Source organism: Procambarus clarkii, chromosome 43 (genome assembly GCF_040958095.1).
Source record: "Procambarus clarkii isolate CNS0578487 chromosome 43, FALCON_Pclarkii_2.0, whole genome shotgun sequence".
Classification (NCBI taxonomy): Eukaryota; Metazoa; Arthropoda; class Malacostraca; order Decapoda; family Cambaridae; genus Procambarus; species Procambarus clarkii.
Window position 1 is genome coordinate 5,074,848 of NC_091192.1, and position 22,880 is coordinate 5,097,727.

A 22,880-nucleotide genomic window follows, 5' to 3' on the forward strand; every position below is an offset into this window, starting at 1 on the left:
TACTCCTAGCTTGTACTAAAGAGGCACCCTTCTTGAGCCCGGATGGGCACATGTATAAGCAAGTAGATGGGGTCGCCATGGGTTCTCCCCTAGGTGTCCTGTTTGCAAACTTCTACATGGGTACCATCGAGCAAAAAGTCTTAGTCGACATGAACTTGAAACCGGCCATATACTGCAGGTATGTTGACGACATTTTTACACAGGTACCTGATGTCAGACATCTGCAGAAGCTGAAGGAGGCATTTGAGCAGAGTTCCGTGCTGCGTTTCACTTACGAGACGGAAAAGGATGGAAAGCTGCTTTTTCTAGATGTAACAGTCATGGAAAAGGGCGGAGGTTTCCACACTGCAGTCTACACTAAGGAAACAAACATAGGAATGTGCCTAAATGCCAACAGCGACTGCCCTGACAGGTACAAGAGGAGTGTTGTTAACGCATACGTCGACCGTGCTCTCAGCCACAGCTCAGAATGGAAGCAAGCCGACGAAGAACTCTGTAGGGTAAGGCAGGTCCTAGTCAATAACGGCTTCTCCAATGGTTTCATCGAAGACATCATAAGAAGGAAAGTGAAAAGCCATGCAACCTCTGAAGAGACAACTAACACAACACCTATACCCCCTATTAGACTATTTTACAGGAACTTCTTTTCCACAGCTCATAAAACGGAGGAAAGGGTCCTGAAAGATATTGTTAATAGAAACGTTATCCCTACAGACAAAAATCAGAGGATACAACTGACGATTTACTATAAAACCAGAAAAACGGCCAGCCTACTCATGAGAAACTCTCCAGACACAAAACAGAACGCTTTAAAAGAGACTAATGTCGTCTATGCCTTCAAATGCCCACTTGGGGACTGTAAGCTCCAAAAAACCCAGTATATAGGCAAGACAACAACATCTCTTTCTAGGCGTTTAACGATGCATAAGCAACAGGGCTCCATTAAGGAACATATAATCTCTTCCCATAACCAAACCATCGCCAGAGAAATCCTAGTAAACAACACAGAAATCATCGATAGATACAGCGATAGCAGGCGGCTTGACGTTTGCGAGGCATTACACATCAAGAAGTCAACACCAGCAATCAACAGCCAATTATTGCACAACTATATTCTACCCACCTCAAGACTCCGCTCCAATATAGAAGCATCAAGAAATATGGACCAATAGGCTTTCTACAAACACTTCTATTCAATACCCATTGTTTCTGTTCTGTCTTGTGTTGATACTTTTAATACCCTATTAATATCCCCTCCTGTTCTGTCTTGTGTTAATGCCACATCACCCTTCCCACCTCACTCAAATGTAGATATAAAATCAGAGATACGTTCTAATCAGTTGTGTATTTGTGAAGTCTTTGAAAATGTAATAAGTTTTACGAAACGCGCCCGTGTCGCGTCAGACTAGAAATAAAAATGAATTTTGGAGAAGTGATTTTTGATTTACCTCCAACAGTGAAGCGTAATGTACGAAAGATTGAGAAAATTCGTGTTAGAATTATTAATCTTACTTTTTCGGTCATATTTAATAATATATATATATATATATATATATATATATATATATATATATATATATATATATATATATATATATATATATATTAGTATATTTTGGTAGCAGTCTTTCTTCTCAACATATGTTTTGAATATGACCGAAAAGGTAAGATTAATAATTCTAACACGAATACTCTCAATATTTCCTACGTTTTTTCACTGTCGGTGGTAATGGGAATATCAATTCTCCAAAATCCATTTTTAATCCTGTGAAGTATGGTGAGGTTCGAGCAGTGTATGGTGAGGTTCGAGCAGTGTATGGTGAGGTTCGAGCAGTGTATGGTGAGGGTCGAGCAGTGTATGGTGAGGGTCGAGCAGTGTATGGTGAGGGTCGAGCAGTGTATGGTGAGGGTCGAGCACTGTATGGTGAGGTTCGAGCAGTGTATGGTGAGGGTCGAGCAGTGTATGGTGAGGGTCGAGCAGTGTATGGTGAGGTTCGAGCAGTGTATGGTGAGGGTCGAGCAGTGTATGGTGAGGGTCGAGCAGTGTATGGTGAGGGTCGAGCAGTGTATGGTGAGGGTCGAGCACTGTATGGTGAGGTTCGAGCAGTGTATGGTGAGGGTCGAGCAGTGTATGGTGAGGGTCGAGCAGTGTATGGTGAGGTTCGAGCAGTGTATGGTGAGGGTCGAGCAGTGTATGGTGAGGGTCGAGCAGTGTATGGTGAGGGTCGAGCAGTGTATGGTGAGGGTCGAGCAGTGTATGGTGAGGGTCGAGCAGTGTATGGTGAGGGTCGAGCAGTGTATCGTGAGGGTCGAGCAGTGTATGGTGAGGGTCGAGCAGTGTATGGTGAGGGTCGAGCAGTGTATGGTGAGGGTCGAGCACTGTATGGTGAGGGTCGAGCAGTGTATGGTGAGGGATCGACCAGTGTATGGTGAGGGTGGAGCAGAGTATGGTGAGGGTCGAGCAGTGTATAGTGAGGGTCGAGCACTGTATGGTGAGGGTCGAGCAGTGTATGGTGAGGGTCGAGCAGTGTATGGTGTTGTTCGAGCAGTGTATGGTGAGGGTCGAGCAGTGTATGGTGAGGGTCGACAAGTGTATGGTGAGGGTCGAGCAGTGAATGGTGAGGGTCGAGCAGTGTATGGTGAGGTTCGAGCAGTGTATGGTGAGGGTCGAGCAGTGTATGGTGAGGGTCGAGCAGTGAATGGTGAGGGTCGAGCAGTGTATGGTGAGGTTCGAGCAGTGCATGGTGAGGGTCGAGCAGTGTATGGGGAGGGTCGAGCAGTGTATGGTGAGGTTCGAGCAGTGTATGGTGAGGGTCGAGCAGTGTATGGTGAGGGTCGAGCATTGTATGGTGAGGTTCGAGCAGTGTATGGTGAGGGTCGAGCAGTGTATGGTGAGGTTCGAGCAGTGTATGGTGAGGGTCGAGCAGTGTATGGTGAGGGTCGAGCATTGTATGGTGAGGTTCGAGCAGTGTATGGTGAGGATCGAGCATTGTATGGTGATGATCGAACAGTGAATGCAGAGCATAAAGTCTGCTAAAAAATTTAAATCCCAACTAATCGTTTCAGCTGAGGTTGTGGAAATTATAGGAGAATGGTGGAGACTGGGAGTAGAGTGCTTGGTGGAGACTGGGTGTGGAGTGCTTGGTGGAGACTGGGAGTGGAGTGCTTGGTGGAGACTGGGTGTGGAGTGCTTGGTGGAGACTGGGTGTGGAGTGCTTGGTGGAGACTGGGAGTGGAGTGCTTGGTGGAGACTGGGTGTGGAGTGCTTGGTGGAGACTGGGTGTGGAGTGCTTGGTGGAGACTGGGTGTGGAGTGCTTGGTGGAGACTGGGTGTGGAGTGCTTGGTGGAGACTGGGTGTGGAGTGCTTGGTGGAGACTGGGTGTGGAGTGCTTGGTGGAGACTGGGAGTGGACTGCTTGGTGGAGACTGGGTGTGGAGTGCTTGGTGGAGACTGGGAGTGGAGTGCTTGGTGGAGACTGGGAGTGGAGTGCTTGGTGGAGACTGGGAGTGGAGTGCTTGGTGGAGACTGGGTTGTCTAAGACATGTGCTTGGAAGTACTCAGTGTGCATGTTCGAATCCTCCTTATAGGTGACACTGAAGAAAATTAAAAGGAATCAAGCATGAAAACAACACGTCAGTTTAATAATCATTAATTCATAAACATGATATAAATACAAACACCATCAGGTTTAAGTTTAATATATATATATATATATATATATATATATATATATATATATATATATATATATATATATATATATATATATATATATATATATATATATATATATATAGGGAAGGGAGTACCACCTCTGGCTGGAAGAAGGGGGACCCATAGCCTCGGAGGAAACCACACATAACGCATTGGAGGGAATGTGTATTCCCTCCAATACAGTTTCTGTGTGCTTTTCTCCTACCACCCCCTTCCCTTTTATATATATATTTAAATATATATATATATATATATATATATATATATATATATATATATATATATATATATATATATATATAATATATATATATATATATATATATATATATATATATATATATATATATATATATATATATATATATATATATAGCCAGAACGCACTTCTTAGCCTACTATGCAAGGCCCAATTTGCCTAATAAGCCAAGTTTTCATGAATTAATTGTTTTTCGACAACCTAACCTAACCTAACGTAACTTTTCCGGCTACCTAACCTAACCTAACCTATAAAGATAGGTTAGGTTAGGTTAGGTAGGGTTGGTTAGGTTCGGTCATATATCTACGTTAATTTTAACTCCAATAAAAAAAAATTGACCTCATACATAATGAAATGGGTAGCTTTATCATTTCATAAGAAAAAAAATTAGAGAAAATAAATTAATTCAGGAAAACTTGGCTTATTAGGCAAATCGGGCCTTGCATAGTAGGCTGAGAAGTGCGTTCTGGCTACTAGGTACGACATATATATATATATATATGTATATATATATGCACTACACTGCTACTTGAACGTGTCACTACAAGAAGAAGAATTTTCATTAATACTACAACAGGCTAAAACCATAAACCTGGAGAGTTAGATATATTTATTACAATATAGTTATGATCTAGGATCTAGGGGATTCACTGGGTCATAACACCTTCCATGGCGAGGGCAAATCCTTCACTGGTGAGGGGAAAGTTGCCAAGCAGCTAGATGACAGCAAATAGTGAACCAGTATACAAGAAAGAGTTCTTAGAGGTATTGTTAACTTATAAACAAGTGTCAACACAACAGCCCATCCTATTAAAATGAGAGTACTCATAGTAACGATCCCCTTCACTGTCTAGTCCGTTGTCGACGTGAGGGGCTTGTTGGGAGGCTGTCTTAGTGATGCTCTATAAGGTGACATTTCATGTCCTCTTAGAGCCTTGTGTTCTTAAAGCCTTTTCTTTTACCAATTTTGTTGGACACCTTTCTCTTTTCTTCATGTTTCCTTCTTCCATCTCCTCCACTTCTACTTTCTGGATGAAGTTTCCTGACGACTTTGTCCTGATTTCGAATATTTTTTTGTTTAACTTCTGCTCTGATGAAGGGTGAGCTGAGACGGCACTCTCTTCCGCCCATAGTACTGGATTAGCTGATGTGTTTGAGTGAGGGTGGAAGCTTTCATGCCAACCTGTCTCGTTACTGAACCCTATCTCAGCAGACTGGCAGTTCTTCAGGTAACGATTGCGAGAGTGATATCTACAAAGCACCCCCTGGGAAGGCTCCGTTTTGTTGGGTTCCGAGTCCCGTACTTGTGGCTCCGTGGTGGGTGTGGCGGCTTAATCGTGGAGGAAATTTTATTCGTGTTCGTTCTATGCCAACTTCTGGCCCTATTTCAACTTCTCAGACTCAAGGAGCAGGCGACCAGGTCCCGAGTCGGACTGTGATACTGGACGGGCTCCGTAGACCCCGGCTACATTGGGCCCATACCAAGCTGGGCCCAGACCTACAAAGCTTCCTGTGTGGTCGTTCCTTTATAGTGCGACTTGGTACCACACTCTGCCTCTTCTGCAATACAAAGGTGTAGCCCAAGGTAGTGTTCTTAGCACAACTTTTTCCAGATTGCCCTCAGTGGTCTTCTTTTCTTCATTCCCTCTAGCATTTTCTCAGCTCTTATGTTGAGGATCTTACCCTCTGCTGTCGAGGTGATAACTCACCTTTCCTCAATCGGCGGCTTCAACCTGCGATTGATGCCATGTCGTCCTGGGCCACCAATCATGTCTTCAAGGTCTCTGCACCTAAGACTTGTGCTATGACGTTTACACGGAAGCAGGTAGGAAGCTTCGTTTCCGTGTGTTGCTCTGTGGTAGTCCTCATCTGTATAAAGATTCTGCTAAACGTTTGGGGTTAATATTTGACTCGTTTCTAGCTCTTGATCGCCCCATATTTCTTAAATCTGAGTGGAATGCTAAGGTCCTTAACTTACTTCAAGTCTTGTCCCATACATCCTGGGGAGCTGATAGGCGTTCGCTCCTCTATCTCCATTCCTCTCTCGTGCTGCCTTAACTCGATTATGGCTGTCCCGCTTACTCCTGTGCCTCTCCTTCAACTCTTCGTTGTCTTAATGCTCTGCACCATATTAGGTTAGCTTCAGCTCTGGTGCCTTTCGTTCGTCCCCTACCTGAGCCTGTATGTTAAACTGATGTCCTGTCTCTACAGGATCGTCGTGATTGTGACTGGCTTCGCTACCTTGTACGGTCTCAACAGCATCCTCACTCGCAGTCCCTACCCATCCAGTAGGCCCTGTTCCCTTTAACCACCCTCCTTTTTCTGAATGTTGATTTTGCTTACAATATTCCCTCTCGGCTAATAGCAATATTTTTCCTCGTGTCATTCCATCCATGTCCCACTTTGAAGGCATTTCCAACATGGTAATGCCTTCTACCGGTCATACAGTTCTGAAATGCCATTTTAGGGGGGCATAGCTTTAAAATATGCAAATATATGCAATAAATGAAAACTGGTTCGATTTCAATCAAACATTTTTGAGAAGTTGTATATGAAAAGGGCTTCTATTGGTGCAAGTCTCAGCATCGTAGCATAAATAGGAAGGGAGAAAAATATATAATGTGTCAAATTTTCCAAAATGTTCAAAAATTAATTAACATCAAACACAAGTGTCAACTGAAATCATGTCTATGACTCTCAACTATCACAATAACGTATAATAAAAATGTTTAATAATTAGTTTTATTCAAAAAAGATTTAGTTAAAAAATCATTAGATTTGTTTTCTCTAATTGTTTTCTCATTTTTATATCGGGCGTTTTGCATGAAACTTATACACCTGACATCACGTAAGCCTATCTGTAAGGCTGCCAATTTTGGAGGAAATTTGTTGATGTCAACCTCAGCCACAGGTGGCAGCACCTTTGACTTCATTTCTTTTCAAGTGACTTTAAAAGACATAAACGTGACTTTACTCTTTCATTTTTTATTCAATTTACTTGAAACGTACAACTTATTTGTAGATTATATGTCTTTACAATTTTCCTACCACTTTTTTACTAAGTTTATTTATTGATTTTATAAATATTTATAAACATGGTATATTTAAATAATTTTGGGGGGAACTTTGACTATTTGTATTAGTAGAACTAAACATATTTTGGATAATATGGTCGGGCAAATTCTTTATTATATGGTAATGCAATAGATGAATGTCATAGAAATTATTTCATTTGAAAATTGTCGTTGTAGAGTATTTTTGAAAATGTGTAAAATTCGTTGAAAATTTTATTTTGTTCTCCTTTCTATTTAGGCTGCGATGCTGAAACTTGGAACAGTTGCAGCTATTTTCATATTCAACTAGTCAAAAAGGATGGTGTGACATTGACAATTTATTAATATCCTACGTTATGCCCCCTTCACTGAACACTTTTCTTTAGACTTCCGCTCCAATGCCCTCTTCACAGATGGGTCTAAGTCTTTCGACGGTGTAGGGTTCTCCGCTGTGTTTCCTGACCACACCTATATGTGCCGCCCTCCCCGGAGACCAGCATCTTCACGGCAGAACATTATGCGATCTGCAGTATGCAGATGCTTTCTCTGGCAATCTATTTTCTCGCCGTCTTCGTTCCTTTGTCAATGTGGATGACTCTCGCAGTTCCCTCATGGCTCAGGAGTCCTTCAATCCTATAAATCCTGTGGCAGTCGAAATTCAACATTGTTTGTTTCTTATATCCAGCAGAGTTAAGACGGTAGTTTAGCTGGGTTCTCAGTCATATTGGTGTTACCTTAAACTAACGGCAGACTCTGCGCTAAGGAGGTTATCTGCACCTGTCCTATTTCTTCAAAAGGTATTTTTTATTCAGATTTTTTACCCACTCATTCATTTCTCCATCCGAGACTGCTGGCAAGGTTGTCGGTCTGTTGTCACAGGTAACAAATTCCACACTCTTAAGTACCATATGCTTTTGAGCTTCCTCCTACCACAGTAATAGGCAATGGGAAACGGCTTTAGCTGGGGTTACTTATTGGTCATACACACTTAACTCGTGGGCAGTTAATGGAATGCCACCCTGCTGCTTGTCTTAACTGTGTTGTCCCGTTTACAGTCGTGCGCCTCCTTGTGGAATGTCCCGATTTTCAGGACTATCTTAAGTCTTTCTTGATGTCCTTTGGGTTCATTTGTCCTCAGTTGAATTCGATACCTTTAATATCGCTCGTCTCCAGCACTTTGGTTCTCGTATTGCCATCCTAAGGTAATATTAGTGACTTTTGAATATCCAGCGACACTGATGGTGCTAGATGTTCTCCCCGGCTTGGTGTCTTCTTCTGATAATTACTTACATAAAATCACTGTAACGATGTAGTCGGCAGTACAAATGTCGTGTTGGACCAACAGATAGTAGACTTTTGTAGTGCTGTTTCTATTTATGTTGGTAATAAAACCTAACCTAATGTAACGAATTCGTGTTGTCTGGGCCCAAATAAAGTTCATAAATGAGCTATACAGGGCGTAGAAATGTTTAATTTAAATTTTTTGCTTTATTTTTTCCGGACTGTATAAAAGTACAAAAAGTGGCTTAGTGAGGGTCCATTACCACATACTAGTACAGTCGACCACATAGTGACAAAAGTACTATCATATAGGGTGGACGGGCTGCTAACAACCTAACATAGTGGAACACCTCGACACACTTAGACTTGTACATAAACACCGACGCGGCTATACGTTTGGTTGTTGTCTGTTTTTTCCTCCTGCACATTAATATTACACAATACTGGCTTTTGTGGACACATCACTCTGGGGTTTGTACACAATAGCAGCCATGGGTACGACCAGCTGTGGAAGTGAGGGTCAAATAGTGCCACTCACTTTAGTTTTAAGACGTTAACATGTTAATGCAGGGAAGGTGCGACGGCTGATTGAATTAATAAGGAGCTCTGGACCATCAGCACAACACACCTTGTGACGCTACAAGTAGTGAAGTGCCACAACCTTGTGACAACACCAACACACCAACAAGCAACAGGAACACCAACAAGCAACAGGAACACCAACAAACAACAGGAACACAAGCAACAGGAACCCCAACACACAACAAGCAGTAGCCATGTGGTCGACAGTAATAAGGGTTAGCCCAAACCAACGGGCTTAGTTTTTGCTGACCCGTCAACCTACTGTCGAGCACTCCGGCTACCAGGCGGACGAGCAGCAGCCATGTTGTCGACCACATGTTGAGGTCTATCCACTCCGTCTACCAGACGCTCAACTTATAAATTACTAACTATAATTCTGTCTGTCCAATGATTAATAATAAATTAAATGTTTGACCAGAGTAATAAACTTAATATATAAACCAAATCTGAGCCTAAACCCAACAAGCTGGACGGTCTAAATATTAATTATTGAGTAAAATTAAACTGACCCCGAGGGTTGTGAGGGGAGCAAACAACTCTTCACTCAGCCCCCACTCTCTAGCACACTACAAACAACTCTTCACACAGCCCCCACTCTCTAGCACACTACAAACAACTCTTCACTCAGCCCCATTCTCTAGCACACTACAAACAACTCTTCACTCAGCCCCCACTCTCTAGCACACTACAAACAACTCTTCACTCAGCCCCACTCTCTAGCACACTACAAACAACTCTTCACTCAGTTGAGAGAGGTATAGGCTGTACGTGTAACTAACTAGAGAAGAAGAGAATGTAATGAGAGAATAAGAAAAGTGAGCGAGAGAACATGAAAAGTGAGCGAGAGAACATGAAAAGTGAGCGAGAGAACATGAAAAGTGAGCGAGAGAACAAGTGAGCGAGAGAACAAGAAAAGTGAGCGAGAGAGCAAGAAAAGCAAGCAAGCAGGAGAGAGATTAAGAATAAGAGAACAAGCGAAGAAACAGAAAGATGAAGAGAAGAAAGAGAAATACCAAGACTAAAAAAGGGTTTAAAATGTTTTCTTTAACATAAAAGAAAAAAGGTGTTAGCGAGGCCATTACGGAGCAAGCTGGAGCTTAGCGATGCCTTAACGAGACATCACAGAAACATTACCAAATACTTGAAGGAACATTACCCTGACGTAGAAAGAAAAAATAAATAAGAGAGACAGAGACCGAGAGGCTGACAGACAGACACATTCACACAGTATGAAACAAACTGACAATAAACTGAACTGTTTAAATATTCAATATTCACAAATACAATAACAACAAACAATGAATGCATTACAGATAAGAACGATATGAGGCGGCCATTCACTGCCGCAAACTAGCCCGTTAGAGCCTGAATTGGGCAATAATTGTTATCTTACTGCCAGAGGTAATTACTGCAGCGGCAAGCTTGTTTACTGTCTGCTCTTGTTGGAGGGCGAGAGAGAGAGGCAAGGAGGCAGACAGGGGGGAAGGAAGGAAGGAAGGAAGGAAGGAAGGAAGGAAGGAAGGAAGGAAGGAAGGAAGGAAGGAAGGAAGGAAGGAAGGAAGGAAGGAAGGAAGGAAGGAAAGAAGGAAGGAAGGAAGGAAGGAAGGAAGGAAGGAAGGAAGGAAGGAAGGAAGGAAGGAAGGAAGGAAGGAAGGAAGGAAGGAAGGAAGGAAAGAAGGAAGGAAGGAAGGAAGGAAGGAAGGAAGGAAGGAAGGAAGGAAGGAAGGAAGGAAGGAAGGAAGGAAGGAAGGAAGGAAGGAAGGAAGGAAGGAAGGAAGGAAGGAAAGAAGGAAGGAAGGAAGGAAGGAAGGAAGGAAGGAAGGAAGGAAGGAAGGAAGGAAGGAAGGAAGGAAGGAAGGAAGGAAAGAAGGAAGGAAGGAAGGAAGGAAGGAAGGAAGGAAGGAAGGAAGGAAGGAAGGAAAGAAGGAAGGAAGGAAGGAAGGAGAGAAGTGTAGAGAAAAGCAATAAAGGGCAAGGAATGAGATAGCAGGATGTGGGAAATATTGAGGAAGGATGAAAGTCTCATGGAAAACGACAATGGCAGAATGTAATATATTGATGATAGGCAATAAATGGTGATGAAACTGGGAAAATGGCAACATATGATGTTTACCGAATGATCATAAATGTCTGCAATGTTCAGTAAATGTGGAGATGTTAGTCACCCCAGTAATGATGTGTTCCACAAGGAACAACATGCTACTGCATTACACTTTCCAGTTTGTACTCCATGAACCATCTTAGTCTCTTAAGTGTCACTCTTGTCACTTTAAACATAAGCTCCTCCGCGGCCCTCGTCACACTACTGAGCCTCCCAGGCGGTCTGTTTGACGGCCAGGTACCAACTGTTTACCTCCCACTTCATAAGATGTCATTTTGCCCAAACTCTGGTCCGTTACGGGCTCACCATAACCCATGCTACTTGGAATTTTTGTTCCCAGTAACTGAATCTTAAACAACAACTTCTGGTACGGTAACGCAATTTCTCTCCATGAAGAATATTCCGTCAGTTTGACAGTTTGCTCTTGCTCTGCAGGTGTGACGGAGTATCACGTCTGCCTGTCATGATGCAAGATCTTGGCAAGAAACAACAGTCAGGTCTCTCCAGACTGCCCTGCGTCATCTCCCTCGCCGTGTCGTCCAGGTCCATCTCCTGCGCCATCTTAGGATGACATGGACCTTAGATCATTGAATAAATTATATTTGTATGGTGATTAAACACAAAACGCCTTACATCTCCATTAAGATGGTGTTATAGCAATCGTCATCTACACTTTCGTGGAAATAAATATTCCAGTCACCTGGGCTCTAGGATAGCTCGGTCGATAGAGCTTCGACCTCACACACATGGGGTCCACGGTTCGAGTCTCCTAGAGCCCTGGTGTATGGAATAGTGCTATAGTGCAAATAAAAATGTGATATACAAGTAGGGGAACTAAATGATTCATTGTAATGGGAGACATGAGGTTTATGTACATGTTTGATCACACAGTACTTGGCTTCTCACATGTGAACACACGTTAATTTAATACAACTTGATATAGTCATAGTTTCGAGGATTTAAGAGTAACAGTATATATAATCCCGTCAAATTCAGGTTACGCCTCAATATGCATGTAAAAGGAAGAGGTCAAAGATGAATTATATACAAAACTCCTACCATCAAATAACGACTCGTCTAGGTAACACTGTCTTTGTCCACATGCACAACCAAGGGATCCCAGGGCGTAAATATGCTTAAGTCTCGCATTCTTCACACCACCTCGCGAAGAATGTGAGAGTTAAGCTACCATAATATTAGAAGTTAACTAAAATCAACAGTGCTGTCCCAGTTAATGGAAGCTGCTCCGGTTCTGAACCATCTTGCAACAGTGACCAACACCCAGCTCCGAGACAAGTCTTACTCTGGTGATGATTCATGATATTAAAACGTCGTGCAAAAGGTCACACGTAGCCTGGAGAAGTAAACAATACACTTGAAGTCACTTTCGCAATAGCCTGGCCAGGGAGCGAGGTCGCTACCCTGTGTCGTGGTCAGTGGCACTCTTCCATCTGTCCGCCCTGAGAATTCAAGACCGACACGATGCGAATTCCTTCTTGTGATTCTCTTGTGTTGTCTGCGGCCACTTTTGTCTATTTAACTGCAACTTGACCTGCCAGAAAACCGCCTTTCCGGCTTAATTCTTATTTTCTTACACCATCCGCCGGTGGGTACTAACTGGTCGACAGTGCCCAGCTCCAGCCGCCGGTGGGTACTAACTGGTCGACAGTGCCCAGCTCCAGCCGCCGGTGGGTACTGGCTGGTCGACAGTGCCCAGCTCCAGCCGCCGGTGGGTACTAACTGGTCGACAGTGCCCAGCTCCAGCCGCCGGTGGGTACTGGCTGGTCGACAGTGCCCAGCTCCAGCCGCCGGTGGGTACTGGCTGGTCGACAGTGCCCAGCTCCAGCCGTCGGTGGGTACTAACTGGTCGACAGTGCCCAGCTCCAGCCGCCGGTGGGTACTGACTGGTCGACAGTGCCCAGCTCCAGCCGCCGGTGGGCTCTGACTGGTCGACAGTGCCCAGCTCCAGCCACCGGTGGGTACTGACTGGTCGACAGTGCCCAGCTCCAGCCACCGGTGGGCACTGACTGGTCGACAGTGCCCAGCTCCAGCCACCGGTGGGCACTGACTGGTCGACAGTGCCCAGCTCCAGCCACCGGTGGGCACTGACTGGTCGACAGTGCCCAGCTCCAGCCACCGGTGGGTACTGACTGGTCGACAGTGCCCAGCTCCAGCCACCGGTGGGTACTGACTGGTCGACAGTGCCCAGCTCCAGCCGCCGGTGGGTACTGACTGGTCGACAGTGCCCAGCTCCAGCCACCGGTGGGCTATGACTGGTCGACAGTGCCCAGCTCCAGCCACCGGTGGGCTATGACTGGTCGACAGTGCCCAGCTCCAGCCACCGGTGGGCTCTAACTGGTCGACAGTGCCCAGCTCCAGCCACCGGTGGGCTCTGACTGGTCGACAGTGCCCAGCTCCAGCCACCGGTGGGCTCTGACTGGTCGACAGTGCCCAGCTCCAGCCACCGGTGGGTACTGACTGGTCGACAGTGCCCAGCTGCACGTGTCAATAGTTCAATTCAAATGACGTCAGTTCAGTACACCATCCGTGAAATCTAAAATTTTCAAGAAGATTACGCTAATATTTATTTCTATCCAAGAACACACATTATATACATCACAGTACACACACACACACACACACACACACACATACACACACACACACACACACACACACACACACACACACACACACACACACACACACACACACACACACACACACACACACACACACACACCCACACACTATCCAGAGGGTATAGAATCATTCCTCTCATTGTTTGCTGATGATGCAAAAATTATGAGGAGGATTAAGACTGAGGAAGACAGTATGAGACTACAAGATGACCTAGACAGACTGCATGAATGGTCCAACTAATGGCTACTAAAGTTCAACCCGAGTAAATGTAAGGTAATGAAACTCGGCAGTGGAAACAGGAGGCCAGACACATGATACAGAATGGGAGATGAAGGCCTTCATGAAACGGACAGAGAGAAGGATCTAGGAGTTGATATCACACCAACCCTGTCTCCTGAAGCCCACATCAAAAGCATAACATCTGCGGCGTATGCGAGGCTGGCTAACATCTGAACTGCCTTCAGGAACCTATGTAAGGAATCATTCAGAACCTTGTATACCACATATGTAAGACCAATCCTGGAGTATGCGGCCCCTGCATGGAGCCCGTACATTGTCAAGCATAAGGCGAAGCTTGAAAAAGTTCCGAGATATGCCACTAGGCTAGTCCCAGAACTAAGAGGCATGAGTTACGAAGAAAGGCTGCAAGAAATGCACCTCACGACACTAGAAGACAGAAGAGTAAGGGGAGACATGATCACTACCTACAAAATTCTCAGAGGAATTGACAGGGTAGATAAAGATAAACTGTTTAACACGGGTGGTTCGCGAACAAGGGGACACAGGTGGAAACTGAGTACTCAAATTAGCCACAGAGACGTTAGAAAGAACTTTTTCAGTGTCAGTGTAGTTAACAGATGTAATGCATTAGGCAGTGATGTGGTGGAGGCTGACTCCATACACAGTTTCAAATGTAGATATGATAGAGCACAATAGGGTCAGGAACCTGTACATCAGTTGATTGACAGTTGAGAGGCGGGACCAGAGAGCCAGAGCTCAACCTCCGCAAGCACAATTAGGTGAGCACACACACACACACAAACACACACACATACACACACAGGCCTAGTGGGGGGCCTGGTAGCCTGGTGGATAGCGCGCAGGCTCGTAATTCTGTGGCGCGGGTTCGATTCCCGCACCAGGCAGAAACAAATCGGCAAAGTTTATTTCACCCTGAATGCCCCTGTTACCTAGCAGTAAATAGGTACCTGGGAGTTAGTCAGCTGTCACGGGCTGCTTCCTGGGGTGTGTGTGTGTGGTGTAAAAAAAAAAGTAGTTAGTAAACATTTGATTGACAGTTGAGAGGCGGGCCGAAAGAACAAAGCCCAACCCCCGCAAACACAACTAGGTGAACACAACTAGGTGAATCCACACCAGTCCACTGCTCAGCAGGGCCAGGAGGCAGGTCACTGTAGCAGGCTCCAGGAGGCAGGTCACTGTAGCAGGCTCCAGGAGGCAGGTCTCTGTAGCAGGCTCCAGGAGGCAGGTCACTGTAGCAGGCTCCAGGAGGCAGGTCACTGTAGCAGGCTCCAGGAGGCAGGTCACTGTAGCAGGCTCCAGGAGGCAGGTCACTGTAGCAGGCTCCAGGAGGCAGGTCACTGTAGCAGGCTCCAGGAGGCAGGTCACTGTAGCAGGCTCCAGGAGGCAGGTCACTGTAGCAGGCTCCAGGAGGCAGGTCACTGTAGCAGGCTCCAGGAGGCAGGAGTCACTGTAGCAGGCTCCAGGAGGCAGGTCACTGTAGCAGGCTCCAGGAGGCAGGTCACTGTAGCAGGCTCCAGGAGGCAGGTCACTGTAGCAGGCTCCAGGAGGCAAGAGTCACTGTAGCAGGCTCCAGGAGGCAGGTCACTGTAGCAGGCTCCAGGAGGCAGGTCACTGTAGCAGGCTCCAGGAATATCATATTGCCTTAGTATTGGGAACAGGTTGAGGGCTGCAAGTGGTCTCCCAACTTACATAAAGGTATAGGCAAGTTTATAAGTAAATAAGATACTAGAAATAAGTAAAAGTGAGTGAAAATTCTGTGTTGGAAAGTTTAATTTCCACAACAAATGATCGTCAATAACAAAGATGGCCGCCACTACGGGGAACGTAAACACTCCAACAGACGATTGTTTCAAAGGATTCTCGCTACAAGATAAAATGAGAGGTGGTTTTCTTGGCAGGTTAGAGATAATTGAGGATATACTAAAGAAGTGAAGAAAAAGTTCTTAAATGGGAAGAAGAAAACGGAGGTTCCAGGAGTGAGTTCACTTTAAAGGGAAGTATTCTTCAGCAAGGTAAGAAAATTACCGCCATAATGGACAAGGTAAAAATTCAGGAGGAACAAATCAAGGAACTGGTGAAAAAAAATGAGGTATGGAAACTCAAAACCAGAAATGACCAACAAGAAGCAGAAGTTAGGAAAGCATTTAGGAAAGAACTGGTTACCAACAGTAAACTAAATATATCAATAAATAAATGTTTATTCAGGTAAAAGTACATACATTCAAAATGAGTTACAAACAGAATGTTTGATTTCTAGATAGAGCTAGTATATACTATGCTTAAAGCCACTAATACGCACAGCATTTTGGGCATGAATAACTATCCTTCACTCTGGATTAAAGTTTAAATTAAAGATTAAACTTGTACAAAACACTACAGATAGAATTAAGTTCATAATAATTTGCGGGTGTTTAGGAAAGGAAATATCATCTAACGTGGACAGAGCAACAGAAGAGATGAAAATCATAGGAAAATATCAGTGATTTTAGAAGGATTGGAAAATATGAGAAAGACAAGAACCGCCCCCTCAAGGGTGACATTTAATAGAATGAAACAAGTGATGGAAGTGCTTAGAAATCCCAGGAAATTAAAGATTGATGAGGTTGGCAAACCTTGGTTAATAAGACCAAAGTATTAACAACTCCCCTGCCCCTTCCTCTGAAAGGAAGAGAAAAGCTGAAACAAACCTCGATGAAGTCAAATGTCTAAATGGGAATAGAAATTAAGAAGAAAGAATTTTTTTCTACAAAGTATAAAGGACTGGAAAGCTGGTGAAATGGTACATAAAAACAAAGCAATAAAATCATTAGAAGAAGGGAGAGTAACGTGCAAAGGAAAAGGGAACATGTACCTAAAAAATTTAAATACCAACATAGATGGACTGAGATAAAAAATACTGAAACTAAGAGATATCATTCAGCTTAAGGTTCCAGATATTGTCATACTAACTGAGACGAAACTTGAAGAAAATGTTTTAAATGAAGTCGTATTTCCAAGGTGCTACTCAGTGTGGAGACGTGACAGGAAACTGGGCCTAAAATTAAGCATGAACAGAGGATATTTAGAAAGGCAGATTTGTAAACCTCATTCATGTATCCACACATCAAGCAGGCCACAAGAATGAGAGAAGGGGATGTTACGTCAGTACTGGAACTAATATTCACCAGGAAAGAATAAGAGATATTTGACATCCAATACCTTCCTCCCTTGGGAAAGAGTGATCTTGTCCGGTTGGACATTTAATATGCTTTGTGATATAATATAGAAGAGAAGGGTGAAATTGAAACGCCTGATAAACTAGATTTCAAGAGAGGAAACTTTGGGGAACTTTGAAAATTCTTTAATTAGTTTATTTGGACAGACTTGTTGCTAGGCAAAGTAGTAAATGAGATGTATACCAAATTTTGCAAAATATCTGATGAAGGAACACAAACATTCACACCAAAACAGAGAAGTAAGACCAGAAAACAGGATTGGTTCAACAAAAATTGTGAGATTTCCAGAGAGGAAAATAAAATAAAATGGGTTTAATATTGGAAGAGGCCTAACCTGCAAACTTACCAGCAATACAAACAAACAAACAAGAAACAATTACACAGCAGTGAGGAGAGAGACAAAAAGGAACTTTGAGAAAAGTATAACCGACAAATGTAAAACTTATCCAGGCCTTTTCTATAAATTCATTAAAAGGAAGCTGCATATATATAAGAAAAAATCTAGCGATTGAGAACGGGAAACAGGACTACTAAGAACGATAAAGAAATGTGTGAAACGTTAAATGAATAGTTCCAAAACGTGTTTAACAAAATGAGGATTTCAGAGAGCCGGACCAAATACCAATTCCAGAACACGCTATATAATACATAGATGTATCTCAAGACGACGTGGAAAAATTACTCGAGGGGCTTTGAAGAAATAAAGCAGTTGGACCTGATGGAGTTTCACCTTGGGTGCTGCAAGAATGTGCAACTGAGCTGAGAATTCCACTCCAATTAATATTCCAGACATTCTTGTGCACAAAAAATTCAAACATAGTACCAATTTATAAATATGGTAGTCGAGAGGAACCTCTAAATTATAAAACCATATCAATAACAAGGGTGGTAGTCAAAACATTATAAACAATAGTTAAACTAAATGGGTTGAACACCTGAGAGTATTGACATAATAACGGACAGACAGTATGTTTTTGAACAGGAAGAAGATATGCATCACGTTAGTGTGATCTGTGTGTGTAAGGAAGATCCTGTGTAACAAATCTACTTAGTTTTTATGATAGAGCCACAGAGATACTACAGGAAAGAGGTAGTTGAGTTGACTCTGTCTATCTGGCCCTGAAAAAGGATTTTGACAAAGTCCTATACAAGAGGCTGTTCTGGAAACTGGAACATGCTGGAGGGGTGACAGGGAGACTTCTGATATGGATGACAAATGTTCTAACTGACAGACAGATGAGGGCAGTAATCAGAGACAATGTATCTGACTGGAGGAGTGTTACTAGCGGAGTACCACAGGGAATACAGACTTATATGAACATGTTTGTGGATGATGCTAAGATACTGGGGAAGATAGGAGACGCAGACGATTGTAATGCCTTTCAAATCGACGTAGATAAAATAAGTGCTTGGAGTATCAGGTGGAGACTGAGTACCCAAAAGAGCTTCAGGGACGTTAGAAAGTGTAAATATGATTGAGCTCAGAAATCTGTACGGCAGTTGATTGACAATTGAACTGCCTGTTTGGTCTCGCCAACAGTTTGGCGAGACCAAACAGGCAGAGCTCAACCCCTGCAAGCGCAACTAGGTGAACACACACACACACACACACACACACACACACACACACACACACACACACACACACACACACACACACACACACACACACACACACACACACACACACAGGAAAAAAATTATAGTCGTAGTCATATATAATCCACCACCAAATGACAGAAGACCTAGACAGGAATATGATAGAAACAACATGGCCACCATTAACATAATAGAGAGAGCAGCTTCTGTTGCTAGCAGGAATGGATCTGAACTAATAATTATGAGAGACTTCAACCATGGGAAGATAGGTTGGAAGAACAGAGACCCGCATGGAGGACCAGAAACATGGAGAGCTAAGCTGCTGGACGTGGCAACAAGAAACTTCCTAAGCCAGCACATCAAAGAACCAACAAGAATGAGAGGAGAAGATGAACCAGCAATGCTTGATTTGATATTTACCCTAAATGAGTGGGATATAAGGGAAGTTAAGATGGAAGCGCCCTTGGGAATGAGTGACCACAGTGTATTGAACTTTGAGTACCTGGTAGAGCTAAGACTTATCTCCCCCAAAAAAGAACTAGGAATCAAAAGGCTGGCATACCGAAAGGGGAATTATGAACAGATGAGAAGTTTCCTAAGTGAAATACCTTGGGACACAGACCTCAGAGATAAGTCTGTACAGGGTATGATGGACTATGTTACCCAAAAGTGTCAGGAGGCAGTAAACAGGTTCATCCCGGCCCAGAGGAAAAAATCCGAGAACATAAGAACATAAGAACATAAGAACAAAGGTAACTGCAGAAGGCCTATTGGCCCATACGAGGCAGCTCCTATTCTATAACCACCCAATCCCACTCATATACTTGTCCAACCTGTGCTTGAAACAATCGAGGGACCCCACCTCCACAATGTTACGCGGCAATTGGTTCCACAAATCAACAACCCTGTTACTGAACCAGTATTTACCCAAGTCTTTCCTAAATCTAAACTTATCCAATTTATATCCATTGTTTCGTGTTCTGTCCTGTGTTGATACTTTTAATACCCTATTAATATCCCCCCGGTTATGTCCATTCATCCACTTGTAAACCTCTATCATGTCACCCCTAACTCTTCGCCTTTCCAGTGAATGCAACTTAAGCTTTGTTAATCTTTCTTCATATGAAAGATTTCTAATTTGGGGAATTAACTTAGTCATCCTACGCTGGACACGTTCAAGTGAATTTATATCCATTCTATAATATGGCGACCAAAACTGAACTGCATAATCTAAATGGGGCCTAACTAGAGCAAGATATAGCTTGAGAACCACACCAGGTGTCTTGTTACTAACGCTGCGATTAATAAATCCAAGTGTCCGATTTGCCTTATTACGAACATTTATGCATTGATCCTTTTGTTTTAAATTCTTACTAATCATAACTCCCAGATCCCTTTCGCAATCCGACTTCGCAATCACAACACCATCTAGCTCGTATCTTGTAACTCTATCATCATTACCTAACCTCAGAACTTTACATTTATCAGCATTAAACTGCATCTGCCAATCCTTTGACCATTTCAAAACCCTATCTAGATCAACTTGAAGTGATAGTGAGTCCTCCTCCGAATTAATTTCCCTACCGATTTTCGTATCATCGGCAAATTTGCAAATGTTGCTACTCAAACCTGAATCTAAATCATTTATATATATTATAAACAACAGAGGTCCCAGGACAGAGCCTTGAGGCACTCCACTTACAACATTTTCCCACTCTGACTTGATTCCATTTATACTAACTCTCTGTTTCCTTTGGTATAGCCATGCCCTAATCCAGCTTAATATAGCACCCCCAATACCATGAGACTCTATTTTTTTAATCAGTCTTTCATGTGGCACTGTATCAAAAGCTTTGCTAAAGTCAAGGTATACAACATCGCAATCCTTACCACTATCAACTGCCTCAACAATGCTAGAATAAAAAGATAACAAATTTGTTAAACATGAACGGCCATTTATAAAACCATGTTGCGACTCAATTATTAATTTATGTTTTTCAAGATGAAGACGAATTTTATTTGCTATTATAGATTCGAGTAACTTTCCCACAATAGACGTTAGGCTAATTGGTCGATAGTTAGACGCAAGTGATCTATCTCCTTTCTTAAAAACTGGTATCACATTAGCAACTTTCCAAAACTCTGGCACTCTGCCTGACTCTATTGATTTATTAAATATGGTTGACAGTGGGTCACAAAGCTCCTCTTTGCATTCTTTAAGCACCCTAGCAAACACTTCATCCGGCCCTGGGGATTTGTTTGGTTTGAGTTTTACTATTTGTTTAAGAACATCCTCCCTGGTAACTGCTAAACTCGTCAACCTGTCCTCGTCCCCACCCACATAGACTTGTTCGGCTGAAGGCATATTGTTAAGTTCCTCTTTAGTAAATACAGATACAAAATATTTATTAAAAATACTACTCATCTCTTCATCACTATCTGTTATTTGACCTGTCTCAGTTTTTAAGAAGCAACAGAAGAATCCATGGTATAATAAGGGCATGTATGGAAGCGAAGAAACTGAACAAAAGGGCGTGGAGGAACTTCCGGAATAACAGAACACCAGAAAGCAGAGAGAGATACCAGAGAACCAGGAATGAGTATGTCAGGGTGAGAAGAGAAGCAGAGAAAAGTTTTGAAAATGATATAGCAAACGAAGCCAAGACCGAACCAAAGCTACTCCACAGTCACATCAGAAGGAAAACAACAGTGAAAGAACAGGTATTGAAACTTCGAACAGGCGAGGACGGGTATACTGAGAATGACAGAGAGGTGTGTGAAGAACTCAACAAGAGGTTCCAGGAGGTCTTCACAATAGAACAAGGTGAGGTCACTGTGCTAGGAGAAAGGGAGGTAAACCAGGTGGCCTTGGAAGAGTTCGAAATTACGAGAGAGGAGGTCAGGAGACACCTGCTGGATCTGGATGTTAGAAAGGGTGTTGGTCCAGATGGGATCTCACCATGGATACTGAAAGAGTGTGCAGAGGCACTTTGCTTGCCACTCTCCATAGTGTATAGTAAGTCACTGGAGACGGGAGACCTACCAGAAATATGGAAGACGGCGAATGTGGTCCCAATATACAAAAAGGGCGACAGGCAAGAGGCACTGAACTACAGGCCAGTGTCCTTGACTTGTATACCATGCAAGGTGATGGAGAAGATCGTGAGAAAAAACCTGGTAACACATCTGGAGAGAAGGGACTTCGTGACAAATCACCAACATGGGTTCAGGGAGGGTAAATCTTGCCTTACAGGCTTGATAGAATTTTATGATCAGGTGACAAAGATTAAGCAAGAAAGAGAGGGCTGGGCGGATTGCATTTTCTTGGATTGTCGGAAAGCCTTTGACACAGTACCGCATAAGAGGCTGGTACATAAGCTGGAGAGACAGGCAGGTGTAGCTGGTAAGGTGCTCCAGTGGATAAGGGAGTATCTAAGCAATAGGAAGCAGAGAGTTACGGTGAGAGGTGAGACCTCCGATTGGCGTGAAGTCACCAGTGGAGTCCCACAGGGCTCTGTACTCGGTCCTATCTTGTTTCTGATATATGTAAATGATCTCCCGGAGGGTTTCGATTCATTTCTCTCAATGTTTGCGGACAATGCTAAAATTATGAGAAGGATTAAAACAGAAGAAGACTGTTTGAGGCTTCAAGAAGACCTAGACAAGCCGAAGGAATGGTCGAACAAATGGTTGTTAGAGTTTACCCCACCAAATGTAATGTAATGAAGATAGGTGTAGGGAGCAGGAGGCCAGATACAAGGTATCGTCTGGGAGAGGAAATTCTTCAGGAGTCAGAGAAGGAAAAAGACTTGGGGGTTGATATCACGCCAGACCTGTCTCCTGCAGCACATATCAAGCGGATAACATCTGCGGCATATGCCAGGCTGGCCAACATACGAACGGCATTCAGAAACTTGTGTAAAGTATCATTCAGAACTTTGTATACCACATATGTCAGGCCAATCCTGGAATATGCGGCCCTAGCATGGAGTCCATATCTAGTCAAGGATAAGACTAAACTGGAAAAGGTTCAAAGGTTTGCCACCAGACTAGTACCCGAGCTGAGAGGTATGAGCTACGAGGAGAGACTACGGGAATTAAACCTCACTTCGCTGGAAGACAGAAGAGTTAGGGGGGACATGATCACCACATTCAAGATTCTGAAGGGAAT

At 43.4% G+C, this 22,880-nt stretch overlaps 2 protein-coding genes across 2 annotated transcripts in view; one reads left to right on the top strand and one right to left on the bottom strand.

Annotated features, from left to right (window-relative positions):
• The window catches only part of LOC123756003 (uncharacterized), a 490,424-nt gene that overhangs the window by 105,254 nt on the left and 362,290 nt on the right, over positions 1 to 22,880 (top strand). The gene's annotated exons all lie outside the window — the stretch shown is intronic.
• LOC138350067 (uncharacterized) lies at positions 3,063 to 3,569 on the bottom strand. Its single transcript, XM_069300348.1, has one exon. The coding sequence runs from the start codon at positions 3,567 to 3,569 to the stop codon at positions 3,063 to 3,065; it is 507 nt and encodes a 168-aa protein (XP_069156449.1).